The sequence below is a fragment of the Topomyia yanbarensis genome, chromosome 2 (genome assembly GCF_030247195.1).
Source record: "Topomyia yanbarensis strain Yona2022 chromosome 2, ASM3024719v1, whole genome shotgun sequence".
Taxonomy (NCBI): Eukaryota; Metazoa; Arthropoda; class Insecta; order Diptera; family Culicidae; genus Topomyia; species Topomyia yanbarensis.
The window spans coordinates 104279364-104297574 of NC_080671.1; the positions used below are offsets into that span (position 1 = coordinate 104279364).

An 18211-nucleotide genomic window follows, 5' to 3' on the forward strand; every position below is an offset into this window, starting at 1 on the left:
TATTGTAAAAAAACGTAAGGGCGATACTTCAATGCTGATAGGTGGGACCGAAAAAGTAAACAATCGCCAAAGGGGCGATACTATAATTTTGTCAATTTCAATAGCAAAAACAAATTTTAATTTAATAATTTCAAATACTTTATGAAGTTTTGGGTTTCGATCACTGAATCATGCAATCTAGGATGTAAAAAAACACAATAGTTCTTAAATAGGAAATAAAAGTATGGAAATCTTCACTGTTGATTTTCTTTGAATGGTATCACTGCTAGTATCGCCCTTTTCAAGAAAAAGCGTTGATTTCTTAGTTCTCAGTCGCGTTGGAAATTTGAGTAAAGTATAAACTTCAAATTGATTCGAAAAAATTCGATTTTTTTTGGCTCAGTACAATATATAACACCTTTAGGAAAATTCAGTTTTCCCCCCACAACTTAGATATTTTATTGTATGGACCATTTTTTTCGCTTTCCCATTGATTTGGTTTGAGATTTCTAGCACTGATGTTGTCCTATGCTGATTTGAGCGATTCTCTGAGTCCTATCACTATCCCATGTAGTATGTGTTATCAAATACATCGCGAAGCATCAAGTTCTAAATGTTCTCAAACGATATAATATCCGAAGAGGGTGATAAGAGTTATAAGAAATGTCTCATCACACTATTAGGTGGATTAAAAGCGTTTTTTTTTATAGAATGTGTATGCAAAATTTGAAACAAATCGTTCAAGTAGTTTTTGAATGGCAGTTAACACCGCAAATCGTGTTTTTCCAGTGACATTCTACAAAAAGCTTCGTTACCGAGTCGGTTGTCGATATTTTTGCATGAAAAAATTACAGAATGTTATTGAAATGATACACTATTATGCACAAAAGTTTTGGTTATTTCGCTTCACCCAAAGTTCTAAAACAAATTCGCAAAAAGGGTGTTTTTTCACGCTGAAACCCCTTTCCCCCTCCCCTTAAGTACTCTTTCAACTCAGTGCCTTTAAAATTGATTCCTGAGCAGCCCCACAATATGTGGTGAACATTTGCATCACTGCCGATTATGAATTTGAAATCCAATTCTGTCTCAGTATGATACAACCCTATTGAAATCATCAGAAGATTATATTGCATTATGCGACAAATATGCCATAAATAGTTCTCAGTTTATGTTATCAACAGTCATATTGACTGTGACAGCTTCCATCCCAGGAATTCTGGGATTTTCGGATATCTCGGAATTCCCGAATCCCGATAAATTGTATTTTCTCGTTCCAGGCATTCTGGAATCCCGAGATTTTTTTTTAAATTTATTCCAAGAGATTGTACTCAACGCCAACACTATTTAAAATAAGGAAAGTTTCTCGAACGTCTGCAGAAATGTTTGGTCAGTTCACCTAACGCTTATTTCATCCAATTTTTATACTGGAAGTGTGATATACGTTTTATCATGTATTATGCATTAAATTTTCTCTTCATAGTTAAAGTGACGTTTTATAGCTGAGACTCGGAAAATATTTCACCGAAAATCAGCAAACAAATTTCGCATTACTGAGATTTCAGTTTCAAAATTTACTGACTACAAGGCTGTTGGGAAATTACCGAACCAAATGTGTACATTCCCCCTAGAACCTCAGTTGGCCACCGACGGATCCTCCCTGCACCGAGGCTAGTTTTAGGTGATTTAATTCCCACGGTACGGTATGGAGTTGTCTTCAGGACGATAATCGATCTACGTCACTCCACGAGCTTTAAGACAACTTCAATATGATCATTTTGGACACCGGTGAAATGACACAGATTCCACTGCCCCTTCAACGTGTCCGTGCTCCTTAGACTTGTCCCTCGCTGCGGTTAGATTGTATGTGGAAGGTAGTATATGATCCACTCGGTAGCAACCATCTACCAATCGTAATTACTATTGCTAACGGTTCAGGGGTTACAGAATACAATCAATGTTTCGTATAACCTCACATGAAATATTGATTGGAAGAGCTACGCATCCGTGATATCGGGAAAGTTGAGTCGACACAAGAGCTTCCAGCCTCCGACCACAACACATATCGACCGATTGCAATTCTGTTCTGTATCAGGAAGTTGTTTGAGAAATAGATTCTATTCCGAAGTAAATTGCTTACTGTCAGATTCAAAATTTAGCTTCCGCAAAGGCAAAGATACGAACGATTATCTTGCGTTGCACTCAACAGAAACTCAAATGGCCGATGCTAGCAAAGAGCAGATGGCATCAGTTTTCTTGGATATTAAGGGGGCTTTTGATTCAGTCTCTATCAAAATTCTTTCTGAGAAACTGCACCAGCATAGTCTTTCAGCAACTGTAAACCGGTTTTTTCTAAACTTGTTTGAAAAACACTTGCATTTTTGCATGGTCATTTATCGACATCACGAATTATCTACATGGGCTATCCCCTGGGCTCATGTCTAAGCCTTTACAATTCTTTACAATTTTTAAGTGAATAACATTGACGAATGTTTTTACAATTCCTGCACGCTAAAGCAGCTTGCAGATGACGGTGTGGTCTCTATTACAGGTCCCAAAGCTGTCGATCTCCCAGGACTATTGCAAGATACCTTGGACAATGTCCATTTGAGCCCTCCAGTTGGGTATCTAATTCTCTACGGAGAAATATAAGCTAGTCGTATTTTCAAGGGAGAGTGGACTAGCGCAACTAGAGCTTCAATTTCTGGGTCAAACTATTGATCAAGTTTTAACATTCAAATATCTTGGGGTATGGTTCGACTTTACAGGTACTTGGGGATGTCACATTTGGTATCAAAAGCAGAAGTGCCAACAGAGGATCAACTTTCTCTGTACAATAACCGGAACATGGTGGAGTGCCCACCCAGGAGACCTGATCAGGCTGTACCAAACAACGATATTGTCGGTGATGGAGTACGGGAGTTTCTGTTTCTGCTTCGCTGCAAGCACACATTTTATTCAACTTGAGCGAGTCCAGTATTGTTGTTTGCGTATTGCTTTGGGTTGCATGTACTCGATTCATACGATGAGTCTAGAAATGCTGGCTGGCATCCTTCCGCCGAAAAATCGATTTGGGGACCTCTCATATCGATTGCTCATCCGATGCGATAACTTGAACCCGTTAGTAATTGCAAATTTCGAGAGGCTTGTCGAGCTCAATTCTCAAACTCGATTTACTGCCTATGATCGCAAGTCAGTCCCACAAAGATAGGAAATCTCATAGAGAACGAGACTAATATGCGATCATGGGTAGTTTATGTCTTTGTACTTCGATTAAATGACACAAAATATCAATCTTTCTTCATATTAACCATGCCAATCTCCCTCAGCCTTCTGATTCACATCTGATTCTTCTGCACATTCATGAAAGAAGTTTTTGGAATCCCGGATTCCACAGGCTTCGGTATATTCAATCAAAACCGCACCGCCTCATTAAAACTCAATGGTCCTGCTTCAGTTTACGATGCAGAACTTGCTGCTATTCAGTATACCTTTGGGATCATTGATACTTTTCCCACCGATCATTACTTTATTGTCTCGGATAGCCTCAGTTCAATAGAAGCTCTCCGTTCATTGAAAGCTACATAGGACATTCCATATTTTCTTGGGAAAGTATGAGAGTTCCTGCATGCTTTGTCTGTAAGATCGTACAACATTATCTTAGTTTGGGTTCCCTCGCATTGCTCCATCCCAGGTAATGAAGCTAAGCGGACTCTTTAGCTAAGGCGGGCGCATTAGACGGTGACTTCTACAAAAGACCAATATACTTTAACGATTTTTTTAATATCTCTCGTCAGAGGACGCTAGAAAGTTGGCTGTTATCTTGGAGCAATGAAGTGCTAGGACGATGGCTACATTCTATTATCCCGAAGGTATCAACGAAACATTGGTTCAGAGGAATGAATGAGGGAGTATTGTTCTGCCAGATCACAATTATTGGATTCCCCTCTGGCCAGAAGTAGATCCGATCTCCTCTATATGTCTCTCGTATACACCTTCCTAAAAACCATCAATATACATATTTAACTGCCCTTTTTATTTATCACATCGTTCTCAGAAGTGACCTCTTCCGCCTGTACCGTACACCATGAATGGTTTAATGTGACTTCAAGGTGACACGAAAAATCTCGATCTACAGCACAAACATCACACGCGCAATTCGATGTGTAGCCATACCAGGAAATCTCAGTTCATGATGTCTTCTGACGAAGGCCGTCCAAGTCTGTAATCGATACCGTTGGTCTGTCCTTCTTCCCGAAATTGAAATTACTATTTTGTCCACCCTCACTTCCCTGTCTGTGATACCCACATGCATAAATTCTTTCCCTGCCCCTGTAATACACATCTTTTTCCGTCTAATTCAGCCGACCACAGTTGAAGACCTATTTGCAGAGTTCGATTCTCAACATTTTGTCTTCAGCTGTTCCCACACGGGGCGACAGGACACACTGCCACAAAATTATTGACCAAGGATTTTGCTCTACCTATTCCAACGCTGTTGCTAGAACAAAATCCATTGTAAATATTCCATGTAGCGTGTGTCCTGTCGCCTCGTGTGCGTACAGCTTTAAACATACATTAATAGCGTAATGAATAATTGCAGTTACCTCAATGCAGTTGGAATAACACACAGCAACGCCAGACAGTTGACTATTAAACGTACTAAATATCCAATTAATTCCGTTAGTCCATGTGCTGACTGCAGTCCCTACAAAAATAAATCAACAGAGTTAGTCGAAGTCAATTTTAGGAAAACTTTCACCGAAAATACCAACCCAATATTGTATGGTCATGTACATCACGAGCGCCAGTTCCGGCACAGACAGCATCCCTATGATGATCGACCAGCAAAGCAGCCCCCATGATACTCCCTGCAAAGGTAGAAAAAAAAAACAAATGATTCAATATTTCTATAGAATGATTATTATTCTCAACTCACCGTCGATAGTCCATGGATCAGCACGGCCGACGAGATGAAGAGGATGAAAAACTCCGTGCACAGCAGGTAGGACGGTATCGGGAGGTTACCTTTCGATTCCAGTATCCACGAAACTTCGCAGGAAAATGCTATCAGATAGGTGATCTGCGAAAACGTAACGTAACGTAAGATGATTGAGTCAATGAAAACTAGCGCTATGAAAAGTGATCCAAACAATAGCGAAAGCGAAGATCACTATAGAAATAAAATCGAACCATTCGCCAATTCCGCAGAAATGATTAAAGAAACCCCGAATTTGCCGATGGCATAATAATGGAAACATTATCAAGTCATTGCCGCTTAGTTAGTTATTTGCAATTGTTTGCCAGTCTCCTGTGGCGGCTTTGATGGTTTTGCTAAAATTAAACTTTGCGCAATAAGCGGTTAGCAATTAACCCAAACCTATCAAGATTTCGCAGCAAGTTTATGCAACTGACGCTACTTTCAGACCTCTCACAATGAGAGCTAAGACGACCGTTTGAAGTTTGGTATAATGAGAAAATGTATTGTTTTCCACAATCGTTATTTAGTGACTTGATGGGCAATTGTTCGATGATACTCAAGAATTGAGTGAACGGAAAGGAGATATTTCAAAATTGCAACAACTACACTGGACCAAAAAAATAAAATTCGCAAGGATAGAACATGCTACGTAAACCCGTTTCAAATATATTAGAAAATAAAAACCGGATACAAACTTCAAGCATAACAATCGGACAGGGACTTTCCTTTGGAAGAGTCACATAATAAATATTTCCGATTCTTACAAAGTAGTTTTTGTTAGCCGACTTTTAAATAATCTTGAACATCAAAATATACGGATGCTCCTACGAGTGATTTATTTGCTTTAACCAATTTGTATACTGGAAGTTCATCCTTGCCGAATTTAACGGGTGAAAACTTTTTAAGCGATTCTTATGCTGAAGGATTTCTGGTTGACTTTTATTCTTGAAGTTTATTTCCGATTTTTATATTCTAATATGTTTGAAACGGGTTTTCCGATGCATGTTCTATCCTTGCGACTTTTCGGTCGCTCAATTGGGACGAACTGTTTTGGTTTTGTTCCGATTATAGGTCCTCAAGGTCATTTGCCTCCTCCTAAATAATCACAATGTTAATGCAAAATTAATGTTAATTGTTATTCGATTTCTTTTTGATGAAATCAACCAATTTACAAATCAAAGTATAGATTATGATATGTTCGGTTCACAACTCTTAACATGCATGATCGTGCGTTTGGCTTGATCACCGAGTCAGTCAAGGTTTGACAAATTGATATCTCTTAAAAGCACTCAAACAAATACAATTAGCTGAAAAGGGGTATCATTAGCTAGAAATGGAAAATGCTAGTTTTACACAGCATGTTATTCGCTATCTTCCACTCGACAATCTCTCGCAATGATTACTACTATCCATGGTTTCATATTAACTCAAGCAGCAGTAGCTCATTCAACCGACTCAACAGGGGCTAAGCGAGTCGAGCATAAAGAAATAAGTGAGCCATCACATTGATCACTTTCGCTGGTACTAGTTTTAGGGGTGGCATTAATTATTGTTTTTTGGAAGTAGTTGACTAAATTATTGATTGACGCTGAATGCTTTTGTATACCAAATTTTCATCGTCTTACGTCTTTCGGTAACACATTCGCACAGGGGCACCTGTCCATACAAAGTTGTGACAAAATTGTAAAAATTGGGTTTTGAACTATTTTTGGGTAACTGAATCCATTTCTGCTATCAGTTTTGAAATCTCATAATTCTTTTTTTCGCCTATTTTTATGTAAACCCATTTTCAGGCGGTGGTCGTTAAAGGGTTGCTATGCATGATAATAATAGTACATACCAAAAAATAATGAAATTTAAACGACATGTGAATCAATACGAATGTAAACATGCGAAGCTTGAATCAAAAATTTGATTGAAAATTAAGTTGAATTCGATGCACTCGATGGGAGCATCAAAAAGCATATGATTTTACACGTTCGCTCGTGTAATATTACATGCCATTTCCTCGCTGTTGTACTATCTTATGACAAGCGCCATATAGCACATTTCGAGAAAAACGATTTTTAAAGCTTGAGATTGAATATCTTAAAACTTATAAATGGTACAAACAATTCAGAGAAGACAATTGATGCTTCTACCTATTCTGTATTATTCTCTCAAATATTACGAAGATAGGTTGACTATGTTGCGAGTTTTACATTTCTTACAAAAGAAATATATAGAATTAGCTCAAACTTTGCAAACTGTTTTTCCGAGGCCCGGAGGGCCGAGTCTCATATACCAATCGACTCAGCTCGACGAATTGGGACAATGTATGTATGTGTGTGTGTGTGTGTGTGTGTGTGTGTGTGTGTGTGTGGGTATGTATGTATGTGCAGTAATGTCATGTAATTATCTCAGCAACCGCTGAACCGATCTTAACGAAATTAGTTTCAAATGAAAGACCAAACGTTGCTATTTGACACTATTATTTTTGTTTTCAGTTATGTTGTTTACATTCTGAGATATGGACAATTTTGTCAAACCACAAAGAGTTTGAAGCAAATAACTTTCGAAGAAAGCAGTGCAGCCGTATTATGTGCACATAATTTGAAAGCTTGTAAAAATACCCTTTAAACAAGTTATAGATTGTCAAAATCCGTTCACGAACGGGGGAGATATTAACCATTTTGTATTTTTATTCCTCGCTTACCAATTTCCACTAACTGAAAATGAGATCATACAGAGTATTGCTTTACGGATGTTTTAAGGGCAAAACTAAATCGATTTTGCATATTGTAGTATGAAAACACATCGGCGTGATTCAATGAATTCGATTCTGGAAATATTTTGTGAATTTACTTAATAATTAATTAACTATTTCTCAAAAATTAATACACAAATTTACTTCAAAGACAAATCAATGTTTAAGTTCAATTCAAAGTGAAAATTTCTCCAGAGTTGATGTATTTATCCGTTGGATTAAGCATTGCGTTCAATCGTGAGGTAGACGTTGGAAGGTATAAGAATGCACAGATCACCAACTTATCCACCTAGTAGTGAGAAAATAGATTTCTAACATAATTCATATTCATATTACACTCAAGAGCAACTGTGTTTTTGATTAATAAAATTCTAGTGAAATTTTATCTTCTTTTGCAAGATTTATGCTACCGCCACCGGGGGTTACTTTACGTCACGAGGGCTACTTTACGCCATTATTGAAGAATGATACTTGAGCTTCTAGTTCAAATTTTACGTTGTATTTTGACAAAAACAAAGCATAGCATTATTCACTGCTTCAACACAAAGATAAAAAATGGAAATAGGTTTAAGAAAATGATTCCAAATAATTGTAATAGGCGATGAAACTGAAATATAAAATATACGCAAAAAGCATTGTAACTTAAATTCTCTTGGGAAAGTGTGATATACTAGTCAAATTATTAGATAAGAAGATATAGATTACGTGAAATTAACCTGACAATGTAAAACAATTATTTGTGTTTGTACTTTTTGTCTGTATTTTTGATTTTTTGGTAATTGGTGACCTTCTGTCCATTTTATCTAAAATTGGGTTTATGCTAAGCTTTACTGAAGTCTATATTGCACAATCTGTATATATGATCCAAAATTTACTCTTATTTTGGGATTTGATTCTAATTCAAAGCAGATTTTTATTAGCGTACTAGTTTGACTGTTTTGAAAATTAACAGCAATCGATAATTTGAAAGTTGAGTAATGTAGTTGCAATGGAGGCAAACATATAAAAACGCCATCGTTTCTAGATGTATTTAAACTATGTGTATTGAAGCAATTTGTCGTGGAATGACAAAATAAGCAGCGGGGAATAGTTCTGCAGTATAGGCGAATGAACTTATGGTTAAAACCTTACTAAACAAAAAGGTCATCAATATCTCATTAAAGATGGATGAACTGACCTGACCATTAAATATAACAGTACCATTCGCATTTCTGTTGAAAAAACCTTTGCACTCCGGAATACGACTACTCCGGAATAAAACTACTTTTCGAAAAATACTAAAACAAGGTTGTCTAATTCATACACGGTGTCTTTTTCGAACAACTTCATTCAAAAAAAAATTCGGCATCCGTAAAACTTCGCGATATGAAAGAATGGACTTTTCCCTTTCATTTGAAAGTAAAATTAAAATATTCTATCGGGGGGTCTAGAACAACTTTTTATTTTAAAGTTTTTTGATTGAAAACTTATGTTTTGTAATGAAATTAATTCGCATATTTGGTACTAATCGGTACTATAGATATTCAAAAAATACTAAAAGTTAGAATCTGATGCACGATTTCATTGTCTACAACTTCGTAGAATAAATCGATGTAAAATCATTCGAGAAAGTTACTAAAATTTTATCAGCTTTTGGATGTGTGCGGGGTCTATGAGTTAAGAAGTCAATTAACAAGGACTTACAAAAAAAATGTTGGGTTTAAATGAACAGTAAATTTAGATAAATTTCAATGTATACAAAGTTCCATTCTAAAATAAAAATATAAAGAAAAATATATTTTCAGATTCCTCATTATCCACATTATGAACACGGAGGTGTGGAAAGGTGTTGTCCAAATTTATTCGATAATCTTATACCTTTTCAAGATGTTGATTAATGTCACTGATTTTATCATGCCTTTTTCATTTCTTTTCTCTCTCTAGGAAATAGCTAATGTAAACTAGAAGGATCCTTCTTCCTGATCCTATCTTGCCAGGTAAAATACAATTGGCTTAAATTCAAAGCTTTATATTTGAATGAACTAAAGCAAACAGTTCGAGTCATTGTAATAAACGACGGATTTTATTGCAATTTTGGGTTGAGAATCCTGTTTGTCCTTATCAACATTAAAAGAAAGATGATTGAAAGAGAAAAAAGCTCTTCGAGTTTTGGATCCATGTTTGTTATCTTTTGGGGTAGATTCATTTCATCAGAATTTATAGATGCAGAGTTTTGCTTGTCCTCAAATTTTATTTTCAAATCGAGCACACTTCACACAATCTTAAGAAAAAGAACAAAACCAAATTTCATAATTTCCTTTAAGAAGAAAATCCGGAATCGTTACTCGTTGAACACGGATCAGAACAGAAAACTAACAAGAAAATATCAGGCATTCAGTAAATTCTCAAAGTAATACAAGTTTGTTTATTGAAGATTTCCCTCATAATATAGGATAAGAGGAAAGACAACATATCAAGAAGACAGAGTTGCCAGTTCAGTTCTGAATCTGGAGACATTAACAGCAACACGTCTTTCGGGAAAAGGTGATCCTTTCTATATTTACTTTTATATTGAGATCGCTATCTTCGTACAATAGACAAACCCTTTATTTCTCATTTAGTATTGCGATTTCTGTTCAATGAACAGCGGTTCCCAAAAGGTTGATTCAAAATCATATCAAGCACAATCCCGAATAAGTGAAGAAATAAAAAAGAAAATACAAATATATCTGTGACAAAAAAGCGGATTCATTTTGCTGCATTACCCAGCATCTTTCAAAAGAGTCTTAATTTCGTTCAAATTTTATCTACTCTTCTCTATATCTCCTTGCTCCTAAAATACCATTGGTGCGCATGAAACGGTGGAATGTGGAATTATATTTTTTCCGCTTAAAGGTGGGACTTTGCTAGCATTCAGGTTCTTCTGAGTACACTGATAAAATAATGCAATCCATTTTTTTACTAATAAAAATGTTTTTAGAATAAAGCTTCTTTACCAATAGGCCCGTGCGAATCTAGAAACTTTGATAAAAAATTAATAGCTTTCTCTGACGATTTTAGATCGCGATGTAGTTTTCTACAAAGTTGTACACAATGAAATTGTCCATCAGATTCTCACTTTTGGTAATATTTGAATGTCTAAAGTATTATCTAGGGGCAAAAATGTGAAACAGTTTCATTGAAAACCCTAAGTTTTCAAACAAAAAAACTTTAAATAATAAGTTGTTCTGGAGCCCCCGACAGAATATTTTAATTTTACTTTCAAATGAACGAGAAAAGCCGATTCTATCATATACTGAAGTTTTAGCGATGCCGATTTTTTTCGAAAAAAATTGTTCTACCAAACACACCATGCATAAGGCTTAATGAAAAAGTATATTATGAAGAAAGTTTTTTCTCGGCTTGTTGTATTTAATTGTAGGACTTATTGACCCTCCAAAACAAGATTATTGGATGCGTGTAAAGCAGTTTTTGAACATACCCTTTTTATCTTTACGAGCACGACATTCATTTGAATTCACACATAAACGACGATCATAGTCTATAACAATAAATCAAGAAGTTAACATGATTTTGAAAAAAAAACTTTTTGGCGTAAAGTAGCCCGGGGGGCGACAAAATTTGTATGACGTGTCATAATCGTGCATGGAAAATTTTCCATAGAAAAGAACTGAACATACTATAAGACTGCAAAAAGTGCCAAAAACACGTTTTTCACAAAGCTCAAAAACGATTCTACGAAAAAGAAAATGGATATGATTTCCGCGCTCAGCACCCAAAATCGACATAGAAAACGCCTTTTTTCTTAGCTTTCTGCTACCACTCCAAAATTGGTAGTTTAATAAGAGAGCCCAGGCCTAGTTTGCGGAAGGCGTAAGTCAGCAGAGTTCCTTTGGCTTCATTTGTATTAGACATCTCTCGTTTTTACCACAAATTATGCGAAATATGTTTTCATATGTTGCATTTGATTTTGTTTTGTAAAAATCTTGGGTTACCGTTTTCGAACGTAATAAACGAATTTCCTTAATTTTGTGGAGTTTGTGTGATTTCCGGTGAGTTTTATTCTATTACGTTAATGATAATATTTTTCAATAGTACACAATCTACTTAAATAAATGAAATGAAAAATGAAAATTCCGTCAACTAGCACCGGGCTTCCCCACTCTTTATTCATTGAAAATCGCGTTCGGGTCGTACACTGTTTTTAATTTACTTTAATTTGGATGCGGGTCGGATTCGGGTCGGGTACGGGTCGGGTTCGGGTTCAGATTTTTTTTACAGGCCCGGGTACGGGTCGGGTTCGGGTTTTGTGTTTTAATAAAATCAGGGTACGGGTCGGGTTCGGGTACGAAAAATTCCATACCCGCCCATCTCTACAGTGCTTACCTGGGATCGATTCTCAACCCCGCACATAGTGTTAGAGATTTTTCCAAAAGAGATTTCTCTAACCCACAAAGAGGCGAATGACCAAAACGTTAGAACCTTTAAAATCAAAAATTTAAAAAAATCTTCCGCTGTAGTCAAAATCGTATTAATATTTTCGTCAAATGTAACGATACCTAGACACCCCCAGTATGCCTTTTGTTTACTTGTAAAAATAAACTCTCTTGTACTTGTCAGCCCCTGTTCGCTTTATGTGGCATCGTTTTATTTTCCCGAGAAAAACTAAACAGAGTAAAACATTACAAAGTCCAACCATCGGGCACCTAATTAATTCAGCTACTCATGGTGGCACTACTATTCAGGTCATTTTGGGCCACATGTTGAATGTGCAAATATCTGCTCATAACCTGCGCGGTATTCCCCCGCAAGAGGCTGAAGCAGGCGGCGGCAATAGGTAAAAATTAACATTGAACCCGCCGACAGTTGTTTTGCGAACCGTTTCATATTGTGCGCACCGCTGGTCACCGAGCGCGATGGGAGAAATTTCGGCCAAAAGTGAAAATCCGCACTTGTTCGGAAAAGCTAAATGACTACGATAAAAGGTTTCGGGTGGTATATGGAACACAAGCAGGCGATAGGTACCCAGTGCGCTTGTTTGAAAAATATGGAAAGTTTGTTTACAGCTGAACGAAATAGAGACTATGAACCAAGTTATAAAATTAATTATTGTATGAATCGTTGCACACTAGATACAGTTGGGAAATGTAAATTCGCCTAGAAATAGTTCACTTGGATCGGCGAAGCGGGCTGCATTGAGATAGCCAAACGTTCACGAGAATGTTCCCAGCTCGTTTCGACTACTCCGATCTAATCTGCTTCAACATATCCAGTCTGCAAATTGATTGCAGCCAGCTGAAATATGAGAACCAGTGCTCGATATTGTGCAACAACCGCGCACTAGTTCAGCCCCCGCAAACACCCTGTTACATATGCTGGAATTCTACTTCTGCGACGGCGGTCGGTCATGAATGGCACCAGGCGCATGCTGAACGCGGCAAAATATTCAAACAAAAACAAAAGAATTTTTCTTTGCACAGTACTTAGAAACAGAGCAATTTTGCCCCAGACAGCACGTGGTTTGGGGCATGGTGCCGGGTCACACCCTTAGCGATTACCTGAGGTTGATTTTCGTGGGAACTTTTCAGAACAAAGCATTGTTTCATCAGAAGAACAACACAACTTGTTGCCTAAGAGGGTTTCGATGTTGAAACTGAATCACTTTGCCTTTCTTCACGTGATGGGCTTATTTGAACTAATATTGCAAAACCGGCGACCATGGAAAATATATGTAAAAACAATTGACTTCTCTCGGTTCGATATATTACATACTAATATGCTGCGATCACTGAACCCCCAAATAGGGTAGAAGTGCCCTAATTGGTCATATTAATTGAGATCGTGTATTTCACAATTTTTTCGCCAGTTATGTTACCGTACTGAACCTGAGAAACTATTTAAACACAAAGAAACAAATTTAAATGCAACCAATTGATTTTAGGCCGAATAATTAAAATAAAATAGATCAGCACCATTACTAATGAGATGAATATGGGATCATCTACCCTACCAACTAACACAGGTTGATTGAGGCAGTGGCAAAACCACACAGCACTTCTTCGTGAAGCAGCCCAGCCAGAGCAGGTGGATGATTCCCACGGTCGATGATTTGGTGCGTGTAATTGCTCCGGCGGGGCGGCTCGGTGATGCTCTGTTCTTTTGGCCTTACTTGCCTTATACCTTCCCAAGGAAATTACTCGCTTAATTATGTAATGATGTAGACCGCCAAATTCAAAATACATTGACGGTTTGAGGTCGAAATTTTGCATTCGTTTTTGTTTTCGCTGATCCTACGGCAAACCATGGCTGCTTAACTGGTAATTTGATGAAAATAGAAGAACCGATGGGTGACGAAAGGCGTAGTTTTGTGTACGAATAACAAATATAGAACAAAAAATAGGTCACTGAATGAAGATTTTTTTGATGCTCTCAAGATCCTTTCAAATCTAACAATATATTTCCATTCATTGATACTTCAGAACGAATTCAAATTGATTTTCTTTGATAATGTAAACAGGCAGGGCCGTCTTAAGACCGCGCGGGGCCCTGGACACAACCGAGCTGAGGGACTTGTATAATTGAACAGATATAAACTTCTGTAGAGTGGGATAATCAAAAAATGATCCCCGGCATCAGGGAGCCATCTATGCCACCTACACATTCATTTTTCAAATTTAAGTCAAATCATTTAACCATGTGAAAGTATAAAAAATACTGTAAGAATCAAAATATATGAAAAAAATAGATTTCCGTCTCTATAGGTGGAATTGTAAATGCCCTAGTACCGCCGAAAACAGAAGATGATTTTGATAGATCTTAAAAAGATATAAAAATATTGATCAATCTGACCAAATGTGGCAAATGGCCTAACACACTATGTGCGATTCTGAGATTTCAAACTGAGGGAAGCTGCGTACAGTGTAATGGACTTACCAGCTGCGCTTTTCCCTCCCTATATGATATAATCTGATCTTCATAGTTGTAAGACGTTGTTTGAGGCCTAAATGGTGCCTTCGTCAATAATGAGGAACGATGGAGTAATGCGGGATGAATGTCAACACTACAATGTCACCGATTTCTTCAATAATTGCCCTTACACTATAACAATCTAGGAAAAATATTTAGCAACATGCCAATAAAATTCAACTTGTTAATAGCCCAAGTAACAATCAAAATGCTTGGAGGATCTATTATTGTTTTATCTTGGGTTTAAGAAGGATTCCTTGAAGCCGATGATTTCATCATGGTTTTAAGCAGTTGTCATTTTATTTGTTCCGTAGTTACGCTATAAAACATTATTATGACTTCCACGATACAACTTTAGGGTATCGCACCGGCCGCAAACTTCAAGCCGCCGTAAGTGCGGTGAGCCGATGGGCTGCATCAGTCGGCTTTAACATGTCTCCCACTAAAAGCATGATTACGCACTGCTGCAACACAAACCATATCGCAACAGGGAGGTCGATCCAGCTGGACGGGGTGATTATTCTCTACCGCATAGAACCGAAGATTCTGGAGATAACCATAGACCGTCGTCTTACCTTCCTGCCACACTTTCGACGGATCAAAGGCGAGTGCAGGAGCCAACAACGGCTAATTAAAACAATCAGTTCCCACCACAAGCGCTGCAACCGTCGCACTGAGTTGAATACCAGCCAGGCACTCATCCACAGCAAGATATTTTACGGGATGGAGCTGACGCCCTGTAATATGGAAGGCTTTATCAACATTTTAAGCCCTCTCACGGTGTTCCTAAAACCGTTATTAACAAACAAAATGATCATAAATTTGTCATACGGCATTCGAAAGATACAGTATCCAAGCATCTTCTTAGTGAATTTCAAAATGATCCATCGTGGGATTCGAGAGAAATTGCAATTTGAAGTTTTATGACATGTTTCATAAGGCTACCAGCAAACACCCACGGGTTTGGTCCTATCTCTACAAGCAAAAATTTTTTTGTCTACTTATTTAGTACATGGCATTCGAAAGATATAGTAATCAAGTATATCCCCTGCAAGTTTGAAAATATTTCATTGACGGAATCAAAATATATAACGGTTTGGATGTGGTATGCGGTCATAGATGGGTTTTCTACCAGACTTCAAGCGTGAATCCATGTTTGTCCATTGACTATTTTGATCGTTTATACGTGTCGCGGTTTCTAAAGGAAAACCTTACCATTTAATTACATAAATATGTACAAAAGGTGTTATTTATATGGTGCACTGAAAAAAATATGAAAATAGGGTTGTCTACCAAACGTTAAATATAATGTGAAAACTAAAAAAATGAATAAAAGTTGGAATGTTTACTTCAAAAGGCCATATCTCAATGGTTTGTTGACCGATTCTAATTATTTTTTTCATTATTGAACAGGTAAACGTTTCATTGTTGATTTACATTAAGAAGAATATAAAACAGAGTCATCTACATCAATAAATAGGCGATATAGTTGATCTCAACTATATGTATTATCATTATTTAGTAAATATTTTTGTTTTAAAAATAGCTGCCTATCCATTTTTATATACTAGTTGATTGCAATTGCTGTATAAACATCCGAATGTCAAATTCTCATGATAAGTTCAATTCGACAATAAAACTCACAATAGTTAGAGATATGAGCAGATGAACTTGTACTAATAACATCCCCTTTGACAGGTTTTAACATCTGTCAACCCAACCAGCGATTGTACAAAATTTCCAACAAAAACCGTATCATAACATAAATTGATCTGAATCAGCAAATACCTTCATATTTTTTAAATTTATGGTTTTATTTTTCCATCATTTGTAGTTTGCGTTCGTTGCATTCAACTAATGTATAGGTCATCGTTTTGAATACAAAGATATTCACTAAATAGTGATAATACATATAATTGAGGATAATTATGTTGTCTATTGTTTGAAGTAGGCAACTCTATTTTATATTCTTCTTAATGAAAATTAACGATGAAACGTCTACTTGTTCAATAATGAAAAAATAATTAGAATCGGTCAACAAACCATTGAAATATGGCCTTTTGAAGTAAACATTCTGACTTTTATCCATTTTTTTTTAATTTACACATTATATTTAACGTTTGGTAGACAACCCTATTTTCATATTTTTTTAGTGTACCATATAAATAACACCTTTTGTACATTATATTTATGTAATTAAATGGTCAGGTTTTGCTTTAAAAACCGCGGCACGTATAAACGATCAAAATAGTCAATGGACAAACATGGATTCACGCTTGAAGTCTGGTAGAAAACCCATCTATGACCGCATACCACATCCAAACCGTTATAAATTTCGATTCCGTCAATGAAATATTTTCAAACTTGCAGGAGACATACTTGATTACTATATCTTTCGAATGCCATGTACTAAATAAGTAGACAAAAAATGTGTTTGTAGAGATAGGACCAAACCCGTGGGTGTTTGCTGGTAGCCTTATGAAACATGTCATAAAACTTCAAATTGCAATTTCTCTCGAATCCCTCGATGGATCATTTTGAAATTCACTGAGAAGATGCTTGGATACCGTATCTTTCGAATGCCGTATGACAAATTTATGGTCATTTTTTGTTAATAACGGTTTTAGGAACACCGTGGCTCTACATCACGGGCCAATCCGCGCTGCTTCTGGCTTGCTTCCCAGCACGCCTGCTGAAGCGGCCTGCGTGGAGGCCGGGATCCTACCCCTTCGTTGAGTGGCGGCACTCACCATCGCCAGAAGAGCACTGGGATTTTTGGAGCAGACAACCGGAGATTACTGCTTTCTGTTACGGACGGTCAGCGAGATTCATCGCGAATATACAGACGTCGACCTGCTACCAATGGCCCGTCTACACCGAGTTCGTGATCGGGCCTGGCACGACCGCGGACCCAATCTTGACACAAGCTTGTCACGGTGTCTTTGTCGAACAACTTCATTCAAAAAAATTCGGCATCCGTAAAACTTCGACAAATGAAAGAATGGACCTTTCCCTTTCATTTGAAAGTAAAATTAAAATATTCTGTCGGGGGGTCTAGAACAACTTTTTATTTTAAAGTTTTTTGATTGAAAACTTAAGTTTTGTAATGAAATTAATTCGCATTTTTGGTACTAATTGGTACTATAGACATTCGAAAAATACTAAAAGTTAGAATCTAATGCACAATTTCATAGTCTACAACTTCGTAGAATAAATCGATGCAAAATCACCCCAGAAAGTTATTAAAATTTTATCAGTTTTTGGGTGTGTGTTGAGTTTAAATGAACAGTAAATTTAGATAAATTTCAATGTATACAAAGTCCCATTCTCAAATAAAAATATAAAGAAAAATAAATTTTCAGATTCCTCTGGGTCTTGGGCGAAAATGACACATTATGAACAAGGAGGTGTGGAAAGGTGTTGTCCAAATTTATTCGATAATCTTATACCTTTTCAAGATGTTGATTAATGTCACTGATTTTATCATGCCTTTTTCATTTCTTTTCTCGCTCTAGTAGATAGCGTATGTAAACTAGAAGGACCCTTCTTCCTGATCTTATCCT

At 36.9% G+C, this 18211-nt stretch overlaps 1 protein-coding gene across 1 annotated transcript in view; it reads right to left on the bottom strand.

Annotated features, from left to right (window-relative positions):
• The window catches only part of LOC131679059 (asparagine-rich protein), a 105561-nt gene that overhangs the window by 7091 nt on the left and 80259 nt on the right, over positions 1–18211 (bottom strand). The window contains exons 3-5 of the mRNA XM_058959611.1: positions 4916–5059; positions 4752–4847; positions 4584–4684 (exon numbers count right to left, since the gene is read on the bottom strand). Of these exons, the coding sequence (XP_058815594.1) occupies positions 4584–4684; positions 4752–4847; positions 4916–5059 (341 nt within the window). The remainder of the gene's footprint in view (positions 1–4583; positions 4685–4751; positions 4848–4915; positions 5060–18211) is intronic.